We start from the raw sequence: 26,963 nt of genomic DNA, 5'->3' as shown, positions 1-26,963 counted from the left end.
TCTTTACAAATGTTATTTAATTTTATCTCATTGAGTATGATGTTGGGTTTTTTCAACATATTGTCTTTGCTGATTTTCTTTCTCTTCCTCTTTTTCTTTTGATAAGAGATGTATTACTGGGAAGGTGAGGGAAGATGTGATACATAGGGAAATGTAGACAAACAAAATATACCCATAAAATTATTTAAAACAGAAAGATGATTGTTTTAGAATATATAAAAGAATAAAATGAGTATAACTAAACTTTGGCAATTCTGTACAATCATAAAACAAAATTATAGTCTCTGTGGGAATGAAGCTAGAGATCATATACAAGAAAAGACTGAACTACTAAGAGTTTAAAATAAAACTCAATTCTAGTTTTAATAATCAGTAACTATAAAGGCAACAAGATGCAATGGAAAGAGACATGGATTTCATATCAGAGCAATCAGTGGACCTGGTTTCAAATTCTGATTCTACTATTTAATTTTTTATTTCTTTCTGCTTTGGTTCCTCGCATGAAAAATGACACATTTGTACTAGATGGTCCATAAGGCTCCTCCTACTTCTAAATCTTGGGCTACTAAGGGGCACAATGCATACTCAAAAACACCACTTAATAAAAGATAAATACTATTGCATATGAAAGGCACTTTTAAAGTATCACTGGATTCTAAAGCACAGTTATATATAAGACATGTAATGGAATGAATCATCTTGGTTTTCATCAGTATAATGAATGTTTGTTCTATAATAGCTTCTGGATGAGTTTTAAATAATACATAGTATTACAGGGAGAGGGTACAGTAATTCAAGGACTTGACTGAGCCTAATAGTTATTTTCTAAGTCAGGGCTTTGACCTTTTGAGCATCTCTGACAGATTTAATAGAGTCTTAGGATTACTTTTAGAAATGTGTACAATTTTAGAGCTCATCGACTTTAATGCCCTCATTTAACTATTGAGGATACTAAAACATATTAATATTAAACAACTTCCCAAGGTCACAAAGCTAGTTCAGAAGATTATAGATTTAGAAGTGTTGTTGTTCAGTTGTTTTCAGTTGCCAGACTCTTTCATTTGTGAAAGTATTTATCATTCTTTTTGAATAAGTGTTTTTGCATGTGGTTCCTCTAGTAGTAATGAAGAAAAAAGTGATTAATTGCCTTTGAAAAACTATGATCAATTTAATTAAATTACTAATTGTTATTCTCTATCCTTTCAGGAAAGTTCAAGATATACAGTCTGGCATTCAAGGCCCTTTGAATATCATGCAATCCAACATATTTCATGTCTTTACCTTTACATGCACGCCACATTTTAATCTAAACTCAGTGTCCGCCAAACATGCTATTTTCATTAAAGCAGCTTCTATTACCTAGAATGTCCATTGCCACTCTGTTCCAGCAATTTTAATCCTACTCATCCTTTATGATCTACTTTATATCACTTCTCAATGATATATTCCCCAATTTGTCTAGTCCTCATCTCTTTTTCTCTGAACTTCTATAGCATTCACTCTCTATTTTATTCTTTTGGGTGGCAATTAAGCATGTAAAGGCACACCTTGACTTGATAACATTTTTGTTGTTCAAAATTCAGAATTTTTTTTTGACAGTTTTAAAAAAATGTTATTTAGTCAATTTACAACATTATTGCTTGGTTAAAAGAATCATATTCTTTCCCTCCTTCCCTTGCCCCCACCATTCCCTGTAGCCAACGCACAATTCCACTGGGTATTACATGCGCCCTTGATCAGAACCTATTTCCATGTTGTTGATATTTGCACTAGGGTGATCATTTAGAGCCAACGTTCCCAATCATATCTCCCTCGACCCATGTAATCAAGCAGTTGATTTTCTTCAGTGTTTTCACTGCCACAGTTTTTCCTCTGAATGTGGATAGTGTTCTTCATCATGGATCTGATTGGAATGAATTGTTCAGGATCACTGCATTGCAACAAATAGAGAAGTCCATTACATTCAATTGTACCACAGTGTATCAGTCACTGTGTACAATGTTTTCCTGGTTCTGCTCCTTTCACTCTGCATCAATTCCTGGATTTTATTCCAGTTCACATGGAATTCCTTCAGTTTATTATTCCTTTGAGCACAATAGTATTCCATCACCAACAGATGGCACAATTTGTTCAGTCATTCCCCAATTAAAAGGCATCCCCTCATTTTCCAATTTTTTGCCACCACAAAGAGCCCGGCTATGAATATTATTGTACAGGTTATCCCCACCCCCATATTATCTCTTTGGGATACAAACCCAGCAGTGCTATGGCTGGATCAAAAGGCAGACAGCCTTTTAGTGCCCTTTGGGCATACTTCCAAATTGCCCTCCAGAATGGTTAGATCAATTTACAACTCCACCAGGAGTTCATAAATGCCCCAACTTTGCCATATCCCCTCCAACATTCATTACTTTCCTTTGCTGTCATGTTAGCCACTCTGCTAGGTGTGAGGTGATACCTCAGAGTTGTTTTGATTTGCATCTCTCTGATTATCAGAGATTTAGAACACTTTTTCATGTACTTATTAATAATTTTGATTTCTTTATATGAAAATTGCCTATTCATGTACCTTGCCCATTTAGCAGTTGGAGAATGGCTTGATTTTTTCTACAATTGATTTAGCTCTTTATAAATTTGAGTAATTAGATCTTCGTCAGAGCTTTTCATTATGAAGATCCCCTCCCCCCCCCAATTTGTTGCTCCCCTTCTAATTTTGGTTGCATTAGTTTTGTTGGTACAGAACCTTTTTAATTTAATATAATCAAAATTCATTATTTTACATTTTGTGATTTTTTAAAACTCATGCTTGGTCTTAAAATCTTTCCTTTCCCAAAGATCTGATGTATACTATTCTGTGTGCACCTAAATTACTTATAGTTTCCTTATTTATATTAAAGTTATTTTCCCATTTTGAGTTTATCTTGGTGTAGGGTGTGACATGTTGATCCAAACCTAATCTCTCCCATATTGTCTTCCAATTTTCCAGCAGTTTTTTATCAAATAGTGAATTTTGGTCCCCAAATCTGGGATCTTTGGGCTTATCATAGACAGTCTTCCCGAGGTCACTTATCCCAAGTCTATTCCACTGATCCTCCTTTCTGTCTCTTAGCCAGTACCATATTGTTTTGATGACCACCACTTTATAGTATAGTTTGAGATCTGGGACTGCAAGGCCACCTTCCTTCACATTTTTTCCCATTATTTCCCTGGTTATCCTTGATCTATTGTTCTTCCAAATGAACTTTGTTATATTGTGTTTTTTTTTTCTAATTCAGTAAAAATGGTTTGTTTGTTTTTTTGGTGGTTCAATGAGTATGGCAATAAATAAGTAAATTAATTTGTGTAGGATTGTCATTTTTATTATGTTAGCTCATCCTACCCATGAGCAATTGATGTTTTTCTAATTGTTTAGATCTAGTTTTAATTATGAGGAGAGTGTTTTGTAGTTGTGTTCATATAGTTCCTGTGTTTGTCTCGGGAGGTAGATTCCTAGGTATTTTATTTTGTCTAAGGTGATTTTGAATGGGATTTCTCTTTCTAGTTCTTGCTGCTGAGCTGTGTTGGAGATATATAGAAAAGCTGATGATTTATGTGGGTTTGTTTTGTATCCTGCAACTTTGCTAAAGTTGTTGATTATTTCAATTAGCTTTTTGGTTGAATCTCTAGGATTCTTTAAGTAGACCATCATGTCATCTGCAAAGAGTGATAACTTGGTCTCCTCATTACCTATTTTGATACCTTCAATTTCTTTTTCTTCTCTAATTGCTACTGCTAGTGTTTCTAGTTCAATGTTAAATAATAGAGGTGATAATGGGCATCCTTTTTTCATTCCTGATCTTATTGGGAAGGCTTCTAGTTTATCCCCATTGCAGATGATGTCTGCTGATGGTTTTAGATATATACTGTTTATTATTTTTAGGAAAGGACTTTCTATTCCTATTCTTTCTAGTGTTTTTAATAGGAATGGGTGTTGTATTATGTCAATGGCTTTTTCTGCATCTAATGATATAATTATGATTTTTGTCAGTGTGCTTGTTAATATGGTCAATTATGTGGATGGTTTTTCTAATATTGAACCATCCTTGCATTCCTGGTATAATTTCTACATGGTCATGAGGAATAACCCATGTGATCACTTGCTAGAGTCTTTTGCTAGTATTATATTTAATATTTTTGCATCTATGTTCATTATGTAAATTAGTCTATAGTTTTCTTTCTCTTTTTTTGACCTGCCTGGGATTGGAATCAGTACCATATTTGTGTCACAAAAGGAATTTGGTAGAACTCCTTCTTTTCTTATTATGTCAGAGTTTGTATAGTATTGGGATTAGTTGTTCTTTTAATGTTTGATAGAATTCATTTTTGAATCCATCTGATCCTGAGGATTTTTTCTTAGGGAGTTCTTTGATGGCTTGTTCCATTTCTTTTTCTTATATAGGGTTGTTTAGGTATTCTATTTCTTCCTCTGTTAATCTAGGCAACTTATATTTTTGTACATAGTCATCCATATCACCTAGATTGCCATATTTATTGCCATATAATTGGGGCACAATAGTTATTAATCATTTCCTTAATTTCCTCTTCATTAGAGGTGAGGTCTCCCTTTTCATCTTGGATACTGTCAATTTGGTTATCTTCTTTCCTTTTCTTTTAAATTAGATTGACCAGGATTTTGTCTATTTTATTTGTTTTTTCAAAGTACCAGCTTCTAGTCTTATTTATTAACTCAATAGTTCTTTGACTTTCAATTTTATTAATTTCTCCTTTGAATTTTAGGGTCTCTAATTTAGTTTTCATCTGAGGATTTTTAATTTGTTTACTTTATAGTTTTTTTTTTATTTGCAATCCCAATTCATTGACCTCTGTCCTCCCTAATTTGTTTATATATTAATTCAAGGATATAAATTTCCCCCTGAGTACTGCTTTGGCTGCATCCCATAGATTTTGAAAGGATGTCTCATCATTGTCGTTTTCTTCAATGAATTTATTAATTGGTTCCATGATTTTTTCCTTAAATAACCAATTTTGGAAAATCGTATTCTTTAATTTCCAATTAATTTTTGATTTGCCTCTCCATGTACCCTTACTAATTATTATTTTCAATGCATTGTGATCTAAAAATGTTGCATTTATTATTTCTGCTATTTTGCATTTGTTTACAATGTTTTATGACCTACTACCTGGTCAATCTTTGTGAATGTACCATGTGCTGCTGAAAAGAAGGTGATTCCTTTTTGTCCCTATTTATTTTTCTCAACATATCTACTAATTCTAATTTTTCTAAGATTTCATTCACTTCTCTTACCTCTTTCTTATTTATTTTTGGTTTGATTTATCCAGTTTGGATAGAGGAAGGTTCAGGTCTCCTACTAGTATAGTTTTACTATCTATTTCCTCCTTCAACTCAACCAGTTTCTCCTTTAGAAATTTGGATGCTATGGTATTTGGTGCATACATATTGAGTACTGATATTTCCTCATTGTCTATACTGTCTTTTATCAGGATGTAATTACCTTCCTGTCTCTTTTGATTAGATCTATTTTTACTTTGGTTTTGTCAGATATCATGATTGTGACTCCTGCCTTCTTTTTCTCAATTAATGCCCAATAGATTTGGCTCTATCTGCTTACTTTTACCATATGTGTGTCTACATTCCTCATGTGTGTTTCTTGTAGAAAGCAAATGGTAGGGTTTTTGTTTCTAATCCAGTCTGGTATTTGCTTGCATTTTATGGGTGAGTTCATTTCATTCACATTCAGAGTCATGATTACCAGCTGTGTATTTCCCAGCATTTTGATTTCCCCTCCTAGTCCTGCCTTTTCTTCTTTCAGTATTTCCTTCTACATCAGTGTTTTGTTTTTAATCAGTTCCCCTGATTGCCACCCTTATTTTATTTCCCTTTCTATCTCCCTCCCTTCTAATTTCCATCTTATTTTCTTTACAGTATTTTTAAACTATGCCCTCGCCCTTACCCTCCCTTGTATTGCTTCCCTCCCCACCAGCCTATTTGTTACCCTTATATTTCCCTTTAGGGCACAAATCAATTCTCTTTCCCAGTGTATTTGATTGTTCTTCAGTCTTCAGGTCAATTTCAATCCATGTAAAAATTGAGTATTTCCTATCTCTAACCTCTTTACCCTTCCAGTATATTGGTTGTCAACATGGAAATCTAGAAATCCCTAGTTTATTTAGTTTGAGGGTATAAACCCCAGGTTTTGACCTTGTCACAGGAGAGGTTTCCCCCTGAGGGAAGGTCCCTCTTCACCAGACAATGGACATCCTGGTAGTTTGGGTGGGAGCAGCTAATCCCTTTTTTCCCTATGGTTTCAACCCCTAGGCTAAGGTCCATTATCAGGGTGGCCCAGCCCTGGGCTGAGTCTTTCCTTTTTGTGTCCATTGTGGTGCATCAGCCCCTCACTGTCATTTCTGTCTGGAACTCCTCATTTTCCTTTCTTACCATCATAAAGTTAATCAACTGTCCTTCTTGTCCTAAACCCACAGGTCATCTAGAGTGGTATATAGGTTCCCCAAGTTCTTTTTTTCCTCGGAGTCCATCCAGAGTCGGTGGCACTTTCAGGGGTCAGTGACCAGGGCATCCAGACTCTGTGCAGTCTCAGGGAGCAGGTCTGTTGTCGCAACTTAGTAGTGCTAAACCCTTTTCCCCTTAATTAAAGAGTGATTTTGACTATTTAATAGTTCTGCATTTTTTCTGTTTGATATGGTGTTCTCCCTCCCTCCTGCCCTGTGCTTCTTTGTGACATATAAATTTACCCCATTTTGTTTCTTTTCCCATTTCTCTTAGTATTAACCTCTTTTAAAACTCTAGTTGTATATTTATATCTGTAACTATTCCTATATATTTATGCATACATATATCTATATACATATTTATGTCTTGGCATTTCATCCAAAAAGTTTGTCACTGTTCACTCTAAGTATAATTCTTCTAGCTACCCAGTTGATAATAACAATTTTTAAGAGTTACCAATATCCTCTTTTCTTGTAGGGATACATATCATTTAAACTTATTGGGTCTCTTTAAAAAAAGTTGTTTTGTTTTTCTTTTTCCCTCCCTTTCTTAATTACTTTTTGATGATTCTCTTGAGTTCTGTGTTTGGGCATCAAATTTTCAGTTCAAGTCTGGTCTTTTCTTTACGAATGCTTGGAATTCTTCTATTTTGTTAAATGACCATACTTTCTCCTGTAAGAATATAGTCAGTTTTGCTGGGTAGTAGGTTCTTGGTTGTAGACCCAGTTTCCTTCATTTCCAGAATATCATTTTCCATTCCTTTCAGTCCTTCAGTGTAAATTCAGCCAGATCCTCTGTTATCCTTACTGTGGTTCCATGGTTTCTGAATAGCTTCTTCTTAGCAGCTTGTAATCTTTTTTTTTCTTGGTCTGATAGTTCTTGAATTTGGCTATAAAATTTCAGGGTGTTGTCAGTTGGGGATTAAGTACAGGAGGTGATCTGTGGATTCTTTCAATCTCCACTTTTCCCTCTTGTTCTAGAATATCAGGGCAGTTTTCTTGGATAATTTCCTGTAGTATGATGTCTAGGCTTTTTCTTCTGTCATGGTCTTCTGGTAGACCAATGATTCTTATGTTGTTTCTCCTAGAATGGTTTTCTAAATCTTCTGTTTTGTGAATGAGGTGCTTCATATTTTCCTCAATTTTTTCATTCTTGTGATTTTGTTTTATAGTTTCCTGCTGCATTGTGAAGTTGCTTGCTTCTAATTGTTGTATTCTGGTTTTTAAAGACTGAATTTCATCCCTGGATTTTTGGTCATCCTTCTCCTTCTGGTCCGGTTTTCTTTGGAGGTTATCTTTCATCTTTTTTCCCTCATCTTTCATTTTCTTTGCCTCATATTTCATCTCCTTTGCCTCATTTTCAAGCTGATTAATTTTGCCTTTCAAGAGACTATTTTCTGTTTCCAGATGATTTATCTTGTTTTTTAAGTTCCTTTCCCAATTGTCTGCAGCCTCTCTTAATTATGTTTTGAATTGTATTTTGAGTTGTTTCAAAGCCTGTGTCCAATTCTCTGGAGTTTCTGTTTTCGTTTGGTGTTCCTTGCTCCATCTCTGTTACATTTGCTTTTTGTTCATTGCCAGGGTAGAAGCTGTTGATTGTAGTTTCTTTTTTCTTTTTCTGTTGTTTTGTCCTTTCTTTTCCCCCTATAGTTGCCTGTAGTCTTGCTCCTCTCATTATGTGCTGGATCTTTGGGATTGGACTTTTCTGTCAGCCTTCACCCTTGAAGCTTAGCTAGGCTCTCAGAGCAGTCTATGGGGTAGGGATATTGGAGCTTGAGCTTCCCTGCCCTCTGAGGGCTTGATAATATTAAGTTCAGTGGAGTTGAACTTGCAGAGCTGGATGTTCCCTGAGGCCAAATCCTTGGGAAGGGCGAGAGCAATATGGAGTGTCTCAGCTGTGATTGGGCTGCCTTCTTTGAGTTTCTCCTCCTGTTGCCTCCCAGTTGCCCATGTTCAAAGCCTTGAGCCTGGCACAGCTTTTCTCACAAGCGACTCCCTCCAGACTAGCACTCTTGCTTGCCCAGAGATTACAGCCACCTCTGGAGGCCCAGTACTCTATGTGAGGGAGGGGTCCTGCAACCTTCCTTTTTCCTTCCCTTTAAACTCGAGTGTTCTCAAATTCAGGCTTTTGGGGGATGTACCTTTTAATTTGAGTCCAGCAGGAGGGTTCCTTAGCTTTGTCCTATTGTTAGATTTGGTTTTCAGTCTCCTAGGAGCATTTTGTTTTTATTTGGTGAGGAAGGGTTTTCTGAGGTTTGAACTTTCACTGCCTCTACACTGCCATCTTGACTCCGCCTCTTCCAGAATTAATTTTTAAAAATTAAAAAACCACTAACTATATTGTATAAAATGATTCCCATTCCAGTACACAGTCTATTTCACTCATATACTATAAAAAGTACAAAAGAGAGTATACTAGAAGTGCTAACATTTAATAATTATTTAAGGTTTGCAAATGTTTTCCCTATATCATCTTCTTTAGTAATCCTATCACCACTGTAGAAATGAATTTTGTCTTCAAATTCAGCATGTTGTCCATTCTGTCCCAAATGGTTACTCTAAATCCCAAGTTCCTCTTAAAAGGACTTATGAGCCCAAGCACTTTGGACCTTTGACTGCAAATCTCTTCTTTAAGTTATTTCCTCTAACCAATGCCTGAGATTGTCCAATGTGACTGCACTAGCAAGAATATTCTTGATTCTGTGCTCTACCCACAGCATCTCTCCTATTTATCCAACTGTCTAGGTATTCCTATCAAAATAATTACATCTAACTAGGCCAGCTATTCTCTGCATTTGTTGACCCCCAGCCATACACACAGCATCAACAAATTTGTTTTGGGTGGAACTCTCAAACATCTAGTGATGGTGCTGAACAAAAGTAACAATCATACAAATGCTAGGTGAACATGGTCAATTTTACATTATTGAAATTGGTATGCTTATGTAGAAGGTTTCAGAAAAGTGTTAAATACATAAGGGAGAAGTTGTAAAGTTTAGTACACTCATAAAACTGTTCAACAATCAAAACAAAATAAACCAAAAATCCCATATGTCAAACATACTTTTGCTTATACTTAGAGCTATTATAGCAAAAAGTATGTTTGATATATGGAATTTTTGGTTTATTTTGTTTTTCACATTTTTATTGGACTCATGTAGCCAGAGTCATATAATTTACCAATGTGTACTAAAATGTACAAGGAAATGCCAAGCATTGGCTTTTCAGGTTGTGCACTAATGCCACTGGGCATTGGTGAATACCAGCTGAATTTTCTAACCCAAGAAAATAAATATCTGTCTTTTATCTACAAAAAAAAAGTTCATACACATTCCAGGCATAATCCTATGTACCCTTTTTTCTTTGCCTGCTATATGTATAACTTTCACAGTCAAGGTTTATGCTGGCATATCAGTCTAAATTTAGGGCAGTGTTTTCCATCCCATACATTTTTCCATCCACTACAATATAAGAATCCATAGGCATCAACTATCAGATATTTTTAAGCATAACCTGATCTCCCAAATTTTCACAATTCCCATAAGAACAAAGGTGGTTTAGGTGTTTTCTAGATTCTTCTTGATCAGAAATGCAAAGAATATACACAATGAAAAAGAATAAATAAAAAAGGCTTATGCTGTATTTGATCTCTTAAAACACATTTTATATCTTAAAAAAATAAAAAGCAATATTAGGCCAATTATCCTAAAGAAGATTTCAGGAAATAGCACTGACTAACAGGGGGGAAATTGGGTGCCCAAAGTTAAAGGACACATTCATATTTGACTGGTCCATTTAGAATTGAATTTTGGCATAATCTGTTTCTAATTACCTTTTCCAAATTCAGAACTTTTATAGTGGCTGCTCTTTAGTGCAATGAGACTTCAGAAAGATCTGTCTTCAAAGGAGGATTATATTATTTTCACTGGACCATGTTTACTAAAGTAGCAAACTGGACTCACACATTTTACAGAGAAATGAATCAAGTTAAAAATGAAATGTATTTCAGTGCTTAATCTTGACAAACATGAAAGATTAATTTAAACCTAATGTGTCATTCATTGCCACAAGCACTACTGCTAATTGAAGTTTTACTATATGTCATTCCTCTATTTAAAAATAACAGTTTTTAACTGCTCTCTTAAATGCTAAAACAAATGCATTCAAGGGCTAATTATTATTTCTGCCTCTCAATGAAGATAGGAAGCAAATTATGAATCCACATTTTATTTTATCTCATGTATCTATTTCAATGAATGAAGAAAAATTCTAGAGATAGAAAAAGGCCACCTTAGACTTAATAGCTAATGAAATGCTCTGAATAGTAATGGACATAAGGGTACAAAGACCTGAGTTCAATTTCTGGCTCTGCTACTTACTAGCTATAGAATCTTGGACAAGTCACGTTAAACTTCCCCAACCACTAACATTTACCTCTCACATAAGGGTATGGTGAAGGTTTAAAAAGATAATATATACAAAGCATTTTTCAAAATTTAATACATTATATGAAAATTATTACTACCTGGAATTGTGGTAGCACAGGTTAGTTATTCTTTAATGAATTAGAATTAAATCACAAAAATAAATTAAAAAGAGGGAAAAGTGGTCATAAGGGAACTAAATTACTTATTTAAAAATAAAATCATCTAACCTGAAGGTTGATCATAAAAATGTATTTCTGAAGGGGAGAGTAATCAAAATACTAGGAATTATCAAGGGGTTTGAAGAAAGACATTCACCAGGGATAAATAGGGACATTTATGAAGAATTTTGCCAAAAAAGTCCATGTTCAAGAGGAATTCTGTAAGGATTCTGTCATCTTCCATATGGTCCTGTTTATGGATGACATTATGCTGGTTGTAGCAAGCCCCAAAACATTGAAGAGCCTCTTGAGAGAGATTTTTAAACTCTCAGAAGAGTTTGGTTGAGCCATTAACAAATAAAAGACCAATCTGATGAAGAGTGTCTGTTGTCCATATTGCAACACGCCTTTGGATGGATAACTAATAGAGTTTGTCCATGAATATGCCTATTTGAGACAGACAGTACAGATGGGCAAAGTGTTTGATGCAAAGTTAAATAAAAGTAGATGGAAATAAAGTAGTGTGGACTGAACTGATATTTTTTAAGAAACTGTTAAATTCCTTTTGTGACCCCACACTGCCCAAGGAACAAATGGTTCTCCTTTTTAAAACCAAAATCCAACCATTATTGCTTTCTGGCATACTCTGGAGACTTGGAATTCATCATCCTATGAAGAAGGAATTGGGGATAGAATACATTTAGCAATTGAAAAGGTTATGGTGTATGAAGGGCTTAAACATATAATCAAAGAGAGGAATAAAGGAAAGGAATAGAAAATGTAATCAAGGATATGATAGGAATATAATATGGACTGGTCATGTGGTAAGTGCAAAGGATAGCAGATTGGCAGTTAGATTGCCACACTTTAAAATGTCAGAGGAAAGTAAGGAAGAAGTCTCCTATGTTAGGGTCCCCAGACAGAAAATTTATGGAAGAATGTGAACAAAAGACCTAAAAGAAAAGCAGCCATGTAGGGGTTATAATCTGAATTACTGGAGGAACCTTTTTCAAAGAGATAATTCCATTGAGAATCTGAGTAATAAAGATGACTCATGGCTTCCCCAGTACAAGAAATTTCTAATGGAAAGAAACACTATTTTCACAGTTTGGGATAAAATATGGATGATGGAAAAAAAAATACACCCCTACATTACAGGGAGATAGCAAAGAGCAATATATTAGAAGAGTAGTCCCAAAATCTTTAACCAAGAAACTATGAGACTCTAATGATTTTTTTCAATTTTAAGATATAAATGAAAACAAAATATACAGTATTTTTTTGGTTCTTTTCTTGAAAATTATAATGCTTTTGTGACTTGACCTGTAAACAGTACAAATCTTATGCTCTAGGATGCTCACATTCCATACTTTACATTTCTTGATTCCTTGAAACTCATTAGGAAATGACTTTATAAGCCTAGTCACTTTCTCTTTCACTTTGACATGATAAGCTGGTATAATTGTAGGAAGTTTTTTTTTTTTTTTGTGGTAGGAATGCCATTTGTTTTCATCACTGAAATGTCTGGGAGAGGAGCTCCTCATAAAGGTAACTTCTTCCCCCAGGCCTTCCCTTCCCAATCAGGAAAACCTCCTTGTCTTTCATTCTACTAAGTGTTCAGGGAATAATATTCTAAAGAATGCTTGCTACCTATTCCTCCCACCTTTCTTGGTACTCATTCTGGTCACAACTTATGACTAGAAGTTTAATGACAAGATGCATAAAGTAAAAAAAAAAACTGGAATAAAAAATGGTGGGAGGTAGGTAGGAAGAAAATTCATATAATATAGAAAGACAAGTACAGAAATACAAATTTTATAGCTACAGTAAATGATATGCATTTTATAGATAGGATGATCCTCCTTAAGAATTATAACAGAGAACTATGTAATTGAGGCTATTAAAAAGGAAGAAGATTTTTGTATTAAGCAGGAAAAATGGAAGACTAAAGACAGTAGGCTGCATAATTATAATGTATAACCAATCAAAAAGGAAATTTATTAAAAGCAATTTAGCAGAGAAAAATCTGGAACTTTAATATAATTGAACAAATATTTATTAAGACCATTTGTTACAACTTTTAAAAAAATCTTAGCTGTGCCCTGGTAGACAGAATTAGAATCCCTCATTCTCCAAGATGGAAGAGACTCAAGGACATCTTGCTCAACCTTCCATTGAAAAAAAGAATTCTCCCTTTACCCCTAACATCATGTCTGACACATAATCATTTAGCTTTTGATTGAAGACCTCCACTGAGATGAAACTCACTACCTCTTGTGGCAAGGCATCCAATTTTTGGAATGTTATAATTATTACAATGTTTTCCTTGCAGGAAGGGAAGACAAATCAACTCAGCTTACAACTTCAATTCAACAAGAATTGATTAAAGACTTGCTAGATTAAATGCTCTGAATAAACCCTTATTAAATTGAATTTTCAGAGGGGGCAGATTTTGCCCAACTCCTAACAAAATTCAGAGCTATTAAAAAGTAGAGTAAGATCTTTCAAGTGAACTTCTCCTAATTTCCATCTAGTTGTCCAAATTCTGTTCTACTGGGACAATCAAAATATTTCTCTTCTCTCATCAATATCTTTAGTTGTCAACAACTTCACTTTGAGTATAGTCATTTAATTAGCTCAAGATTCATTTAACTGAATGAGTCCATATTTCTTCATCAATTATGAAAAAAACAAGTATGAGAAATTCATTTAAAGTTTTCTTAAAATGGAAGCAACCTATGTAATCACAGAATTTCCTTGATAGCTAATAATAATAGCTAACATTTATATAGTGTTTACTCCCAGTAGCTGCTAGCATACGTCAGCGGCCACAGCCTGTGCAATGGCTTCGACAGGCCGGCTAAACCTTGTGAGGGTAGCCATCAGGTCATCGACCCCTGGTGAACCAGGGCTTTGCTCACCCAGCATGTGAAGACTGCTTCGGTGGAACAGATGGAAGAAACCAACAAGAAGGTTCAACGGCTGAGATGGCGATGCAGCAAAGCACTGTGCAGTGCTTAGGGCGTGTTGGAGCACAAAGAACAACAAGGACATCCAATGCAGCTGAGGAAGTCTCCAGATGTAATGACTTTTCATGCCATTGGACCCAAGTTTCCAATGCCAAGAGAGTGGGACTGTCTCTGTGCATCGACTTTTCCACTTAAATCTTCATGCACAAGTGTCTTTGTGCACAAAAACGCACAAAGACAATTGTCATCCTTGGTTACCAAGAGACTACTACTACTACTACTATGTGCCAGATACCATGCTAAATGTTTCACAGTTATTATTTTATTTGTTCCTCACAGTTTTTAGAGGTAGGTGTTATTATTGTCCCCATTCCATATGTGAAGAAAATGAAGCAAATTGAATTCATGTGACTTTCTCAGGGTCACACAGCTAGTAAGTTTTTGAGGTTGGATTTGAACTCAGACATTCCTTACTCCAGGTGCAGGGCACTATTCACTATGTCATCTAACTGCCTTCAATCTACCAGTCTAGTAATTCTTTTTTTTTTTTAAAGCAAGGAATATAGGTTGACAAGACCAGTTCTTCATGGAGCTATCCTAGCTCTTTGTGATCACTCTTCTAGATGTTCATTATTTATCCTTTTTATAACATAGTCTATATTTTTCCAGGAATAAATTTTCTAGAGATATAAAAATTTGTCTGTTAACTAAAAATTCCTTTAAAAGAGGCTGACCATACAATTTTTTTCCTTTTAAACATTATTTTATTTGGTCATTTTCAAACATTATTCCTTAGAAACAAAAATCATTTTCTTCCTCCCACCCTCCCACCACCCCTCCCAATGGCGATGCTTGCTTCCTCTGGGTATCACATGTGTCCTTGGTCCAAACTCTTTTCCATGTTGCTGGTATTTTCATTAAGGTGTTCATTTAGAGTCTTTCCTCAATTATATCCCCTCTACCCCTGTAGTCAAGCTGTTGCCTTTCCTCGGTGTTTTTACTCCCACCATTTGTCCTCTGCTTGAGGGTAGTGTTTTTTTTTTCTCCTTGATCCCTGCAGATTGTTCAGGGACATTGCATTGATACTAATGGAGAAGCCCATTACGTTCGATTGTACCACAGTGTATCAGTCTCTGTGTACAATGTTCTCCTGGCTCTGCTCCTTTTACTCTGCATCACTTCCTGGAGGTTGTTCCAGTCTCTGTGGAATTCCTCTACTAGTAAACACAATAGTATTCTATCACCAACATATACCACAATTTGTTCGGCCATTCCCCAATTGAAGGGCATCCCCTCATTTTCCAATTCTTTGCCACCACCAAGAGGGCAGCTATAGATATTCTTGTACATGTCTTTTTCCTTATTATATCTTTGGGGTACAAACCCAACAGTGCTATGGCTGGATCAAAGGGCAGACAGTCTTTTATTGCCCTTTGGGCATAAAAAAGAGGCTGACCATACAATTTTAATGTATTAAGTAATTGAGAAATGTAAAAGTTATGCTTTAATTAGGCAAGTTTTGAGGGTTAGAGGAAAAATATGTTACCTTTTAAATACCTTGAAAACACTCTATGTGGAAATCTGTGCTTATAAATATAGCTTCTAACAACTGATCTTACATTAGAGGGAATTGTGGTACCATATACAAGAAGACTAAATAATTTTAAGTAGGGGAAGCTCAGAGTTAGAAATTCATTTATACTGTTGAGTTTCTTCACTTATCACCCCATTCCCTCCAAAAGTCTCCAATAAAGCCAATAAGTCAATAACTAAATCATGGAGACATTTACTGCAAAAAAGAACTTTTTTTCAAAGAAGTTTTTTTGATCCATTAGGACGTAGAGCCTCAGAAGACAAGGGTATTGGGAAAGTCTTATAAGTGAAGCCAAGGAAAATGTTGAGTTAAAAAATATCTAATTCATCTTCTTGCTTTCTAATTTCATTTCAATATTTAGCTACATCAACAATTTCATCAGTGTAGACAATCTTTCTCCTGATCAAACTATGCCTTCTTGTATAATTCTTCCTCTTATTCTTTAATAATTTTTCTTAAAGGATTTACCTAATGAGTTGTGAGTTCCCCTTTAGGTTAAAATATATGTATTTGGAGAGGATAGCATAACACTTATACTTTTTAATTATCCTTTACTTTTGTAAGATTAATCAACTGAGTTTTCCAGTCATCCTTGGACATGACAAAGGGTTTTATGCTTTTTGTTTTAGAGGAAGTTATTATTATTAATACTTTACAGTCTATAACACTTTCTCTTGTCCTTTTGGTTACCTATGAATTGGATTCTTATTATATTATATTTTTCCATTTTTTGCAGCCATATAGCATCACTGGAGGAATACCGATATGAAAAAAAGATAGCTTTCGGTAGCATAGATAAGCCTGGGATCACTGAAACACTGCACAATTTACCAAATGTGATTAAGCCTGCTTTCTTCCTTCTCTTCAATTATCTACCTGGCTTACAATCCAGCTACAGTGCTTTTCCAAGATATATGCACAATGGTTTAACTAAGGGATGTCTTTGATCTGTAGTAACATAGATTTATAACAGAAAAGAACTGTAGAGATAAGTATAGTTTAAAGCTCTCATTTTGCAGCGAAGGAAACTGAGGCCCAGAAAGCAGAAACAATTTGCATAAAATTATACACATCAAAATTATTAGCAGTCAGGCAGAGTCAAATGGTGGCACTAGAGGCAACAAACATTTAGACCTCTGAAAACCCTTCATTACCCAAACCTAACAACAAGACAGAGCCAAGGAACCCTCCTGCTGGACTCAACTTAAAAGGTATGCCCTTCAAAATCCTGAATAAAGTCTGAATTCAAGAACACTCGGGTTATGGGGAAGGAAGAAGGAAGGTCCCAGGCCCCTCCCCCACATAAAGCACTATGACTACAGCAGTAGCTGGAACCTCTGGGTGGGCAAAGGTGCTGGTCCTGAGGGAGTACCTTGTGAGCAAAGCTGTGCCAGGCTCAGAGCATCAAACACAGGTGGTGGGGAAGCAGTTGGAGAAGAAGCTCAGAGCTCAGAGTGTGCAGCCTAGATGCAGCAGCAGAGATACTCCATATTGCTCCCCCCCCAAGGTTTTGGCCTCAGGGCACATCCAGTTCAACCCAGCTGGACTTAATCCCATCAAAGCCTTCAGAGGGAAGGGAAACTCAAGCTCCAACACTCAGACTACACTGAGAGATTTGCTGACTAAGCTCCAAGGGTGAAGGCTGACAAAAAAGCCCCAAACCACAGATTCAACAAAAAAAATGAGAGAAGCAGGAGTGCAGGCAACTGAAGGGAATAAAGAAGAGGTAAATATGAGCAAACAACAGAAAAAGAAAAAATAAATTATAATTGACAACTTCTATACAGGCAATGAACAAAGAGCAAAAGGAAGAGATAAGGATGAGGGAATACCAAGCCAAAAAAAAAAGAAAAAAACAGAAACCTCAGCAAATTGGATACAGGCTTTGTAAGAACTCAAAATACAATTCAAAACACAACTAAGAGAGGATGAAGACAACTGGGGAAAGAATTTAAAAAGACAGATAAGTCATCTGGAAACAGAGGCACTTGAACTAAAACAAGAAAATAGTGTCTTGAAAGCCAAAATTAATCAGCTTGAAAATGAGGCAAAGGGGATGAAAGATCAGGAGAAGGATGACCAAAAAGCCAGGGATGAAATCCAGTCTTTAAAAACCAGAATACAACAATTAGAAGCAAGCAACTTCACAATGCAGCAGGAAACTATAAAACAAAATCACAAGAATGAAAAAATTGAGGAAAATATGAAGCACCTCATTCACAAAACAGAAGATTTAGAAAACCATTCTAGGAGAAACAACATAAGAATCATTGGTCTACCAGAAGACCATGACAGAAGAAAAAGCCTAGACATCATACTACAGGAAATTATCCAAGAAAACTGCCCTGATATTCTAGAACAAGAGGGAAAAGTGGAGATTGAAAGAATCCACAGATCACCTCCTGTACTTAATCCCCAACTGACAACACCCTGAAATTTTATAGCCAAATTCAAGAACTATCAGACCAAGAAAAAAAAAAAAAAGATTACAAGCTGCTAAGAAGAAGCCATTCAGAAACCATGGAACCACAGTAAGGATAACAGAGGATCTGGCTGAATTTACACTGAAGGACCAAAAGGAATGGAAAATGATATTCTGGAAATCAAGGGAACTAGGTCTACAACCAAGAACCTACTACCCAGCAAAACTGACTATATTCTTACAGGAGAAAGTATGGTCATTTAACAAAATAGAAGAATTCCAAGCATTCGTAAAGAAAAGACCAGATTTGAACTGAAAATTTGATGCCCAAACACAGAAATCAAAAGAATCATCAAAAGGTAATTAAGAAGGGGGGGGGGGAAGAAAAACAAAACAAAATAACAACAACAACTTTTTTTAAAGAGACCCAATAAGTTAAAATGATATGTATCCCTACAAGAAAAGAGGTCATTGGTAACTCTTAAATTTTGTTATTATCACCTGGGCAGCTAAAAGAATTACACTTGGAACAGTGACAAACTTTATAGGATGAAATGCCAAAACATAAATATGTATACATATATCTATATACATATATATATATATATATATATATATACACAACTAGAGCTAAAAAGAGGTTAATGCTAAAAGAAATGGGAAAAGAAACAAAAGGGGAAAATTTATATGTCATAAAGAAGCATATTGCAGGAGGGGGGAAAACATGAATACACTGGAAGGGTACAAAGGTTGGATATAGGAAATATTCCACTCTTATGTACATTGAAATTGACTCAAAGAGGGAAGAACAATCAAATACATTGGAACAGAGAATTGATTTGAGCTCTATAGGGAAGTAGAAGGGCAACAAACACTGATGGGGAGGGAAGCAGTACAAAGGAGGGAGAGGGTGGGGAGGTAGTTTAAAAAGATTGAAGAGAGTGAAAGCTGGGTCATTAAACCACATGCTGTATTGGTAGCAACCTACATAACCCTCATATCTCCTTCTTTACTCAGGGATCATTTTTCCAAATGAGGGCTATGCTACATAGTGTTTTGATAAACATGACACCGTAATTCAGAACTCAAGTATAAGGTCTTGGCTAGAAGATCTCATGATTTCCTTTATTCCACTAGATCAATAAATTTCTAACCAACACTGGGACCAGAATACTCACCTTGCAACTACCCCAGTATCTTGAAGAACATAGTATTGTGGTTTAGGACTTAAAGACAAAGGCTAAAGGTCTTAACTCCCTTCCCAGAAATAGGGAACTTCTTTTCCCTCTTAAGACTCCTAAGTGCCATAACTAGAGAAAATTTTAGACCAAAGCTGTACCTAGGGCCTCTGACAACTTCACCTTCATGAGCAGGACTCCTTACTCTCACCACAGAGAACTGATGACTGTCACACATATCTCTGCAACAAAGTGTGTGGATAGAATTTGCTCCCCAGGACTCTCTTACTCAGTATCGCATTTGTAAGTTTCCGCTGTGCAAATATAGGGAGGATAAAATTTTGGTGTGACCCCTCCTCTTTTTCTACTCCCTTGGAGGTGGCTGGGTGTGACCATGGCTGACAGTCAGATGGTGGTCAGTTAGATTAGATTAGGGTTTATACTTCTATCCTTTTTAATTTGTTCTACTTCAAGTGATTATTAATAAACTTTATTAAAATAATACTTGGATTTGTTGAGATTAATTTTAATTTTACAAAAGAATCTCTTTCTCTTGGTCAAAGTAGGCTAGTTCTCGTCAGACAATTCAAATAACTACATGAATAATATGACCACTAGTACAACTCTAGTAAATTAAATGATAGTGGTAATAATGACCATATTTACTTTATATTTGATCTTATAGGAAAGACCTCAGATTTATCCTAATTGCATCTAATTTTTACTCTTTAAATAGACATTATTTACTGTATTAAGGAAATATCTGTTTATTTCTATGCTTTTTAGTATTGTAAACAGAAATGAGTATTATAATTTATTTAAAATTCTATATCTATTGGTAAAATGAAAAAAAAAAATATTAGCATAGCTAAGACTTAAACTCGGGTCTTTTGTCTCCAAATCCAACATCCTCTGCAGCACCGTGTTGTTTTTCCCATGTTGACCAAACAACTGCATATATAGGTAATATACATTCTTCATTCATTTGGTTTTCCTTTATTTCCCCTGTATTTTCACAGGTTTATTGAGGATCAAATGAGAGAATATATGTAAAATGCTTTATAAACCACAGAGTCATCTAAATGCCAGCTGCTGCTGCTACTACTGCTTCCTGTGAATTCCCAAGGGCTTTATTTATGATAGAGAAAAGAGAACATTCCACTTCTCTAAATCTTTTCTGGATCCCATTTGAACACAGGAATTATACCACCTGTGGATCCTTACGATTGTTGTTGCTATCCTTGCCAAATAGTTTATCGGTGTTAAACCATGCAAAAAGGTTGAATGGTTGTTGCTTCTTTCTACTAAAAGTGGAAGGGATAAGCCTGAGCCCTATGTTGTACAGGAATTGAATTAGAAGCACTTAAATGCAGTATTAAATGTTGCACTTGTGTGGGAATTGACTTGAGTCCCCAAGAAGTGTAAAAGAGAGTATGAAATTCTCTTTGACACAGTCCTATATTTTGCTTCACAAAGAAATGAAAAATTTTCCCAGGGCTAGATTCTCAGTCCTTAAACAATTCAGTTGAGATCTCAGCTGCACAACCTTATTGTTATTGGATACCTGTGTCTACAAGATGCTCCTGGCAACTGTTCTGCTGTACTCTAAACTAGCATTTATAAGGCCTCTTGTGATTCTGAATGAGAGTAAAGCTCATATCCATGGAAGAATAAAAATGCACAATATATAGAATCTCACTTGTCAATGTAAGGTGAGTAAGCCCAAAAATAACAAGGGAAAGATCAAATATTGAATAAAGATCTTTTTTTGCGTGTAAAAAATGGTTCTAGTCTAAATACAAAAGAAAGGCAAAGTAAAATAAACAGGATGAAAATAATCTTTTGGAAGCATTTGCAAGAGATATATGGCTTTCTTTAACTAATATATACTGTTACCAAAACTACTGGTCAATTCCATTTAAAAAATCAAAATCAACCCAGAAATCTGACATCATGTTGTCCTTTACTTCAAGCAATATTTGTTTAAATGAATCTTTTTTTCCTCTTGAACATGTTTTTAATGTTGATTTAATCTAAGTATCTAGTTCAACCATCCCAGGCTACTCTTTCTTTTTTAAAGTTCTAAAAAAGGAGAATTTCTCAAGGCAGTATGACTCAATGGAAAAGCAAGGAACAAGAAAATAAGAAAGACTGGGAATCAAAACCCCTCTGTTGTAGTTTAACCTCTAATACAAGTTATTCAGTACAGAATAACTATACACAAATAGGTAATTAATAAAATTGATGAAAATAGATTAAAAATTATTATGTTTCATTGCCACACTGTTTTTCTGAGACATTAATTATATTGCTTGCAGAGGGAGCACATGTTATAGAAGAAATAACATCAGGCTTAGAAATGTATCTGGTGTGAGAGTTAGGGATGAGTTCCAGCTTCAGTCTTTAATAACTATGTGACATTGAACAATTCATTTAAATTCTCAGGAGCTTCTCTGTAAAATGGAAATAAAAATACTCACCCAAGATACCTCACAGCTTTCTTATGAGGAAAGAGGTTTGTAAATTGCTGAAGTACTATAAAAATGTGAACTCCTACCATCACCATGGAAATTTTCATTCCTGTTTTGTACTATAATGCTCTTCTCCCTCCTTTCCCCCTATAGCTCTCTCTGTCTATAAAATTGCTACTCATCCTTCAAGGCCCAGCTCAAATACCATTTTGCCCAGAAAGTTAGCTTTCCCTGATTAATTCCATCCAGAAATTTCTCTCTCTTCTCAAGTCCTACTGCACTTATCTGGAGCACACATGTAGTACTTATTCTAAACTGCCATGTATTATAGTTATCTAGCCAGATGTCTCATTGCCTTAACCAGATTAAGTTCCAGGAGGGCAGAGATCAGATTGTATATATCTCTGTATCCACTTCACTTAGCACTTATTTTGTGCCAGGCCCTATGTTACACCAGGAGATACAAAGAAAGGCAAAAGCAATCTTTGATCTCAGAGAACTAATAGGCTAATGAAGAGATCACATAGTCATAATTTGGTTCATGTGGGATATATAAATATAAACAGAGGGCAAATTTGGAGAAGATAAAGTAGTTAGAAGGACCAGCAAAGGCCTCTTGCAGAAGGTAGTATCTGTGCTGAGTCTTGCAGGAAGCCAGAAAAACCATGAGGTAGAGTTGAAGGGACAGATTAATCAGGGCATGAGGAACAGCTACTGCAAAGGAAGGGAGATGGAAGATGGAGAGACATGTTTGAATAAAGGCAAAGAGGCCTCATATTGATAGACTGTAGAGTGTGTACAAGGTAAGAAGACTGCAAAGGCTAGAAGAGGCCCATTCTGAAGAGTTTTAAATGTCTAAAAGGAAGAGTTTAAATTTAATCTAGTTTCTAATCTTTACTTTGATTTTTACTAGCTATGTGACCATGGATAAATGGTTTCTTCTTTTTGAGACTCATTTTCCTCATCTATAATATGGATCAGTTTTACAGAGATACGGGGAAAGGTAAGAATAGAAATAATGTTTCAAATCTTATGGTACTGTATCTTGATATTTATATATATTTACATATATGTACATACACACATACTTAATATACATATATATATATAGAGAGAGATTGACTATTATTCAATTTTAATCAATTTATTACCAAGTGAAAAAGTATATGATAACTATCACTATTATACCAGCATCATTAATTCTGCCTGTTACATAAAAGTGAAATCATATGGCACCTACCTTGTAAGATTAGAAACAGACTCTGTACTCTGGACATTTGCCACTTAACCAATAATTATAGGAATATACTCTAAATGCAGAAAAAGCAGACTAATCCTTTTCCATTGAAAACATATCTAAAACTATTTTTTCTGGGATAACCTGGGGAAAATAAATTATATGACAGACAGTCTTTTGGAAAGAATCTCAAGATGGAGCTGCATTTTGGGGTTAATGCTGATGGGTCTTCCCCAAAAAGAAAATGTTATAAATACCTGGTGTGAGAAGAATAACAGAGGTGACAATAAGGGAGCAGATCACCAGAATAACAAGCAAAGCAATTGCAATTCCTTTCCAATTCCTTTGTGGAGGATTACTTCCCACCAGCTCCTGCAAATAACAAAGGAGAATACCAGTGAGTAAAAATGATCAACCAATCTTGTGAAGTAAATAGCTCCTATAATTAAAAAAAACCAGAGGCAAAATTTGAGATCAAAGTGTGTGCGCTCAGGGCCACCAATATCAAAGCAATTTCTGGATTTGTTCCTCTTTGGGCACCCAGGGTCACTAGCCTCTTCCCTCATCCTCTAGGTCCAGATCACAACCTCTGAAGAATAGATCTGAGCCTTCTCACTTGATCCTTTCACCTTAGCATGAGAGCATGGGAGCTGAAGGAACCTAGCAGACCAAGGAGGAAGTAGGTGAAAAGCAATTTTAGTCATCAGGAATCATATTTAGCTAGGAGATTTGGGGAGAAGGAAGGAGAATTACTATTGATAACAAATGGAAGATGCCTGCCTATAGCCCTAGTGCCTGTTGTCATATGTGACTTGGCGATAGACAGAGAAATGGATCCAAGTCTTTGGCCTTCAAGATAGAGTACAACAACACTGTAAGATAATCTTGGTGAGTTTTTCTTATGAGGGCATTTTTGTGCATGTTGCCCAATGGAAAGGTATCATTTTGTGTGCTGTGATTCTGGTCTGTCCCTCTTTGAAATCAGGGCCTATTCACAAAAGTGTAATTTGTGATGATATATTTCAGACACAGCCTCTTTTGTATATGTGATAAAATTCTTCTGTATTTCTACCCCAGTCTGGGGCATAGCAAAACATCAAATAACTGTATTTTCTCTCCTAGAACTATATCATGCTTTATTTTTTTCTCTACCCCCACCCTGCTAAAATAGCAAGTCTTGCTAAAATAGAATAAAGGACTCTGTACCCATTTGGGAAATTCTAGTCATTAACAAGGGAGAGAATATAAGTGCATGGTCATGAAACAGACAATATACTTACAAGGGGCCAGCATCCCCCAAATAGACTAAGTAAATAATACAATAAGGGTATCATAAGATACACAAAACAGCCTTGGACAAATAGCTAAATAAGTAAAGTTTGTATTTCAGCTTTCAGGAAAAAACAGTAAAGCAGATTTCAAAGGAAGAAAAGAGCAGAGATGGGGCAGTATTCAATGTGTAAGAAAGATTTCTCCGCCAAATCCCCCTTATACCCTAATTATTGCCATAGCTTCTTAACAGCCTTCCAGGTTTCAGTCTCTCATCTCAATAATTCACACTACATTCTAAAATCAATTTATCTTCCTGAAGCTCTGCTGTGATCATGTTCTAACCCTTCTGCCTACAAAATAAAGGGCAAATTCTTTACCTTGATATTCAAGGCTCTCTCTCCATCTCTCTCTCCCCTCCTCTCTCAGTATTCTGATTCCAGTTTATCACTGTGTGATTATCTTCTGTCCTTTATTTTGTAGGTAGAAGGGTTAGAGGATTTTTTCAGGACTATTCTTATGCCCTTACTCTCTCTATAGCATGACCAGATACTTTTGATTATGCTGTGCTGCCCACCTGGAGCACCCCCATTCAATTCTCCATCCCTAGATCAAAACATCTTCATCTTGTAAAGCTCACTTAAAATAGGTCTACCTTCTTAAAGCTTTCACAGATAACCTTACCCAAGAGTCAGTCCTTCCCCTCTTTCTCTCCTTTTTCTCCCTCCCTTCTTTCTTCCTTTTTCTCTTCCTCATCCTCCTTCTTCCTCTCTGTTCTAAACTCCTGTAGTTCCTATTGATTGTACTGCTTATGCATATATATTGTCATATTTGACACTAACTTGTCTTTTTATTTATGTCTATGTCTTGTCTCTCATTCCCCAGTGTATTATAGGCTTCCAAGAGGAAGAACCTATTTATAGCTTTTTAAAATGTCAATAGTGCCTTGCCCAAAGCTGATGCTGAAGTAATATTTGCTGAATGAATGAAAGAATGAATCAGTCAACAAATGAACAAGAAAACTATCTGTTTTCAGTAAATACATCTTGCTTAAGATAAAATGATTCTGGTTCATCTATATCAACCATATTCCTATTCCTTAAGAATAGATGCTTCAGATTTGCTTTTTAAATAGTGCTTTCTTATTTAAACAACAGAGTAATTTCACATGCATGTAGAGAGGCATTACTGCATTCTATTTCCATTTGGAAAATTTTATTCTCCAGAGCACAGGCAAATTTGTGAGTTGTAAGAACACAAATTAGTTCTTAGAAGTGGCAAATTCAAAGATTAACTCAACCAGCGTTGACACCACAAAGTATGAAGCTACTGAAAACCTCCATAAGTTTGATATGATATCCAGTGAAGGACCAGAGAAGACAATAAATTTCACTCTGAGAATCTGAGCAATGATCATGAGCCAAGTCCAAGGCAATATCTTTTTCATTCCAATTACAAGGTTTTTACCTAGAATAGTGCAATTTTTAAAAATCCTTATCTTCTGTGGTAAGGACCAACCTGACCAGGGTCATACAGTTAAGAAGTTTTGGAGGGAAAATTTGAACCCAAATCCTCTTAACTCCAGGCCTGACATTTTGACTACTGTCCTAGATAGCTGGCCCAGAAAATGGGATTTAATCTTGTACTTTTTTCTATAAAGAGGTTTACACAAACAAGTTCCTAAGACTCTTATATTTAAATTACTTATTCTAGGATGTTCTAACCAGTTCAGTGCTACCCATAACAACCAGGGAATATTGTACTGGTAGAGTCTAGGATGTTTTTCCATCCTTATCTCTTCCTAGTAGCATCCCCAGATTCTTTTAGCATTCAGCTCAAATGGCATCTTCTGAAGGAGGGGATCTTTCCTTCCTCACTCCATTCCTTGCAGCTTTTTGAGTCTTCTCTTGTAAAGTTACCTTCCTTCTCTTCTAAATGTATTGTGTATATACCTATTTAGTTATATGTTGTTTCTCTCATTCAAATGTCAACTCCGTAATGGCGAAAAATTGTTTTTGTGTTTTTAATTTGTTTTTGTATTTCTTTGTATTGCCAGGCTTAGTGAAAGGCCCAGTACACAGTAAATGCTTAATAAATGCTTACTTAATTGACTGTGGACTAGATTTTTGGTTGTAAATATTTCTGGTCCCTTCATGGGCACTCAGTTTTGTTTTGTTTTTTTTCAGAGTGTGCTCTCCCTTCTCACCTTCAGTTCAAAAAGAAAATTTACTCAGCTACTGCAACATGAATCCTGTTCATCTTTTTCTTGTTCATCTATTTCTTAACTAGTTATTTGCTGGTGATGGATGTAGGTAGTCAATAGTTAGCCTCATCACTGACCAGTAATAGTAAATCATATTATGAACTAAAAAAATACCATGATGCAAATAGAAATTTTATTTGTTCAAGTATTTATCCTCAGGGGAAATCATTGTGGCCCAAGCTTATTTTTAGCTCAGTGTTTTAACTAAAAATTGCAGCTTCCCTAGAAGAATATTAGCTTCATTATTTGTGATGTAGTTCTTCTCTTTATATGCCACTTGTACGTCTAAGCTACAAGAAACCAAAGATTAAAATCACTCAGAGATGCCATACTGCTCTATGAACTGATTTCTAGAATGACTCCATTATGTTTTATTTTCCACAGTTATGACATATAATTCAGGCACTTATAATAATAGAGGCTTATGGAAGAAATATATTCATGTCC

General features: G+C 35.5%; 1 protein-coding gene across 5 annotated transcripts in view; it reads right to left on the bottom strand.

Moving 5' to 3' along the window:
- The window catches only part of DPP6 (dipeptidyl peptidase like 6), a 1,262,248-nt gene that overhangs the window by 582,357 nt on the left and 652,928 nt on the right, over positions 1-26,963 (bottom strand). For all 5 annotated transcript variants that reach the window (XM_007504650.3, XM_056800888.1, XM_001364425.4 and 2 more), the window contains exon 2: positions 23,242-23,356. In XM_007504650.3, the coding sequence (XP_007504712.1) occupies positions 23,242-23,356 (115 nt within the window). The remainder of the gene's footprint in view (positions 1-23,241; positions 23,357-26,963) is intronic.

This window comes from Monodelphis domestica, chromosome 5 (assembly GCF_027887165.1).
Source record: "Monodelphis domestica isolate mMonDom1 chromosome 5, mMonDom1.pri, whole genome shotgun sequence".
Classification (NCBI taxonomy): domain Eukaryota; kingdom Metazoa; phylum Chordata; class Mammalia; order Didelphimorphia; family Didelphidae; genus Monodelphis; species Monodelphis domestica.
This window is presented reverse-complemented; position numbering and strand designations above follow the sequence as displayed.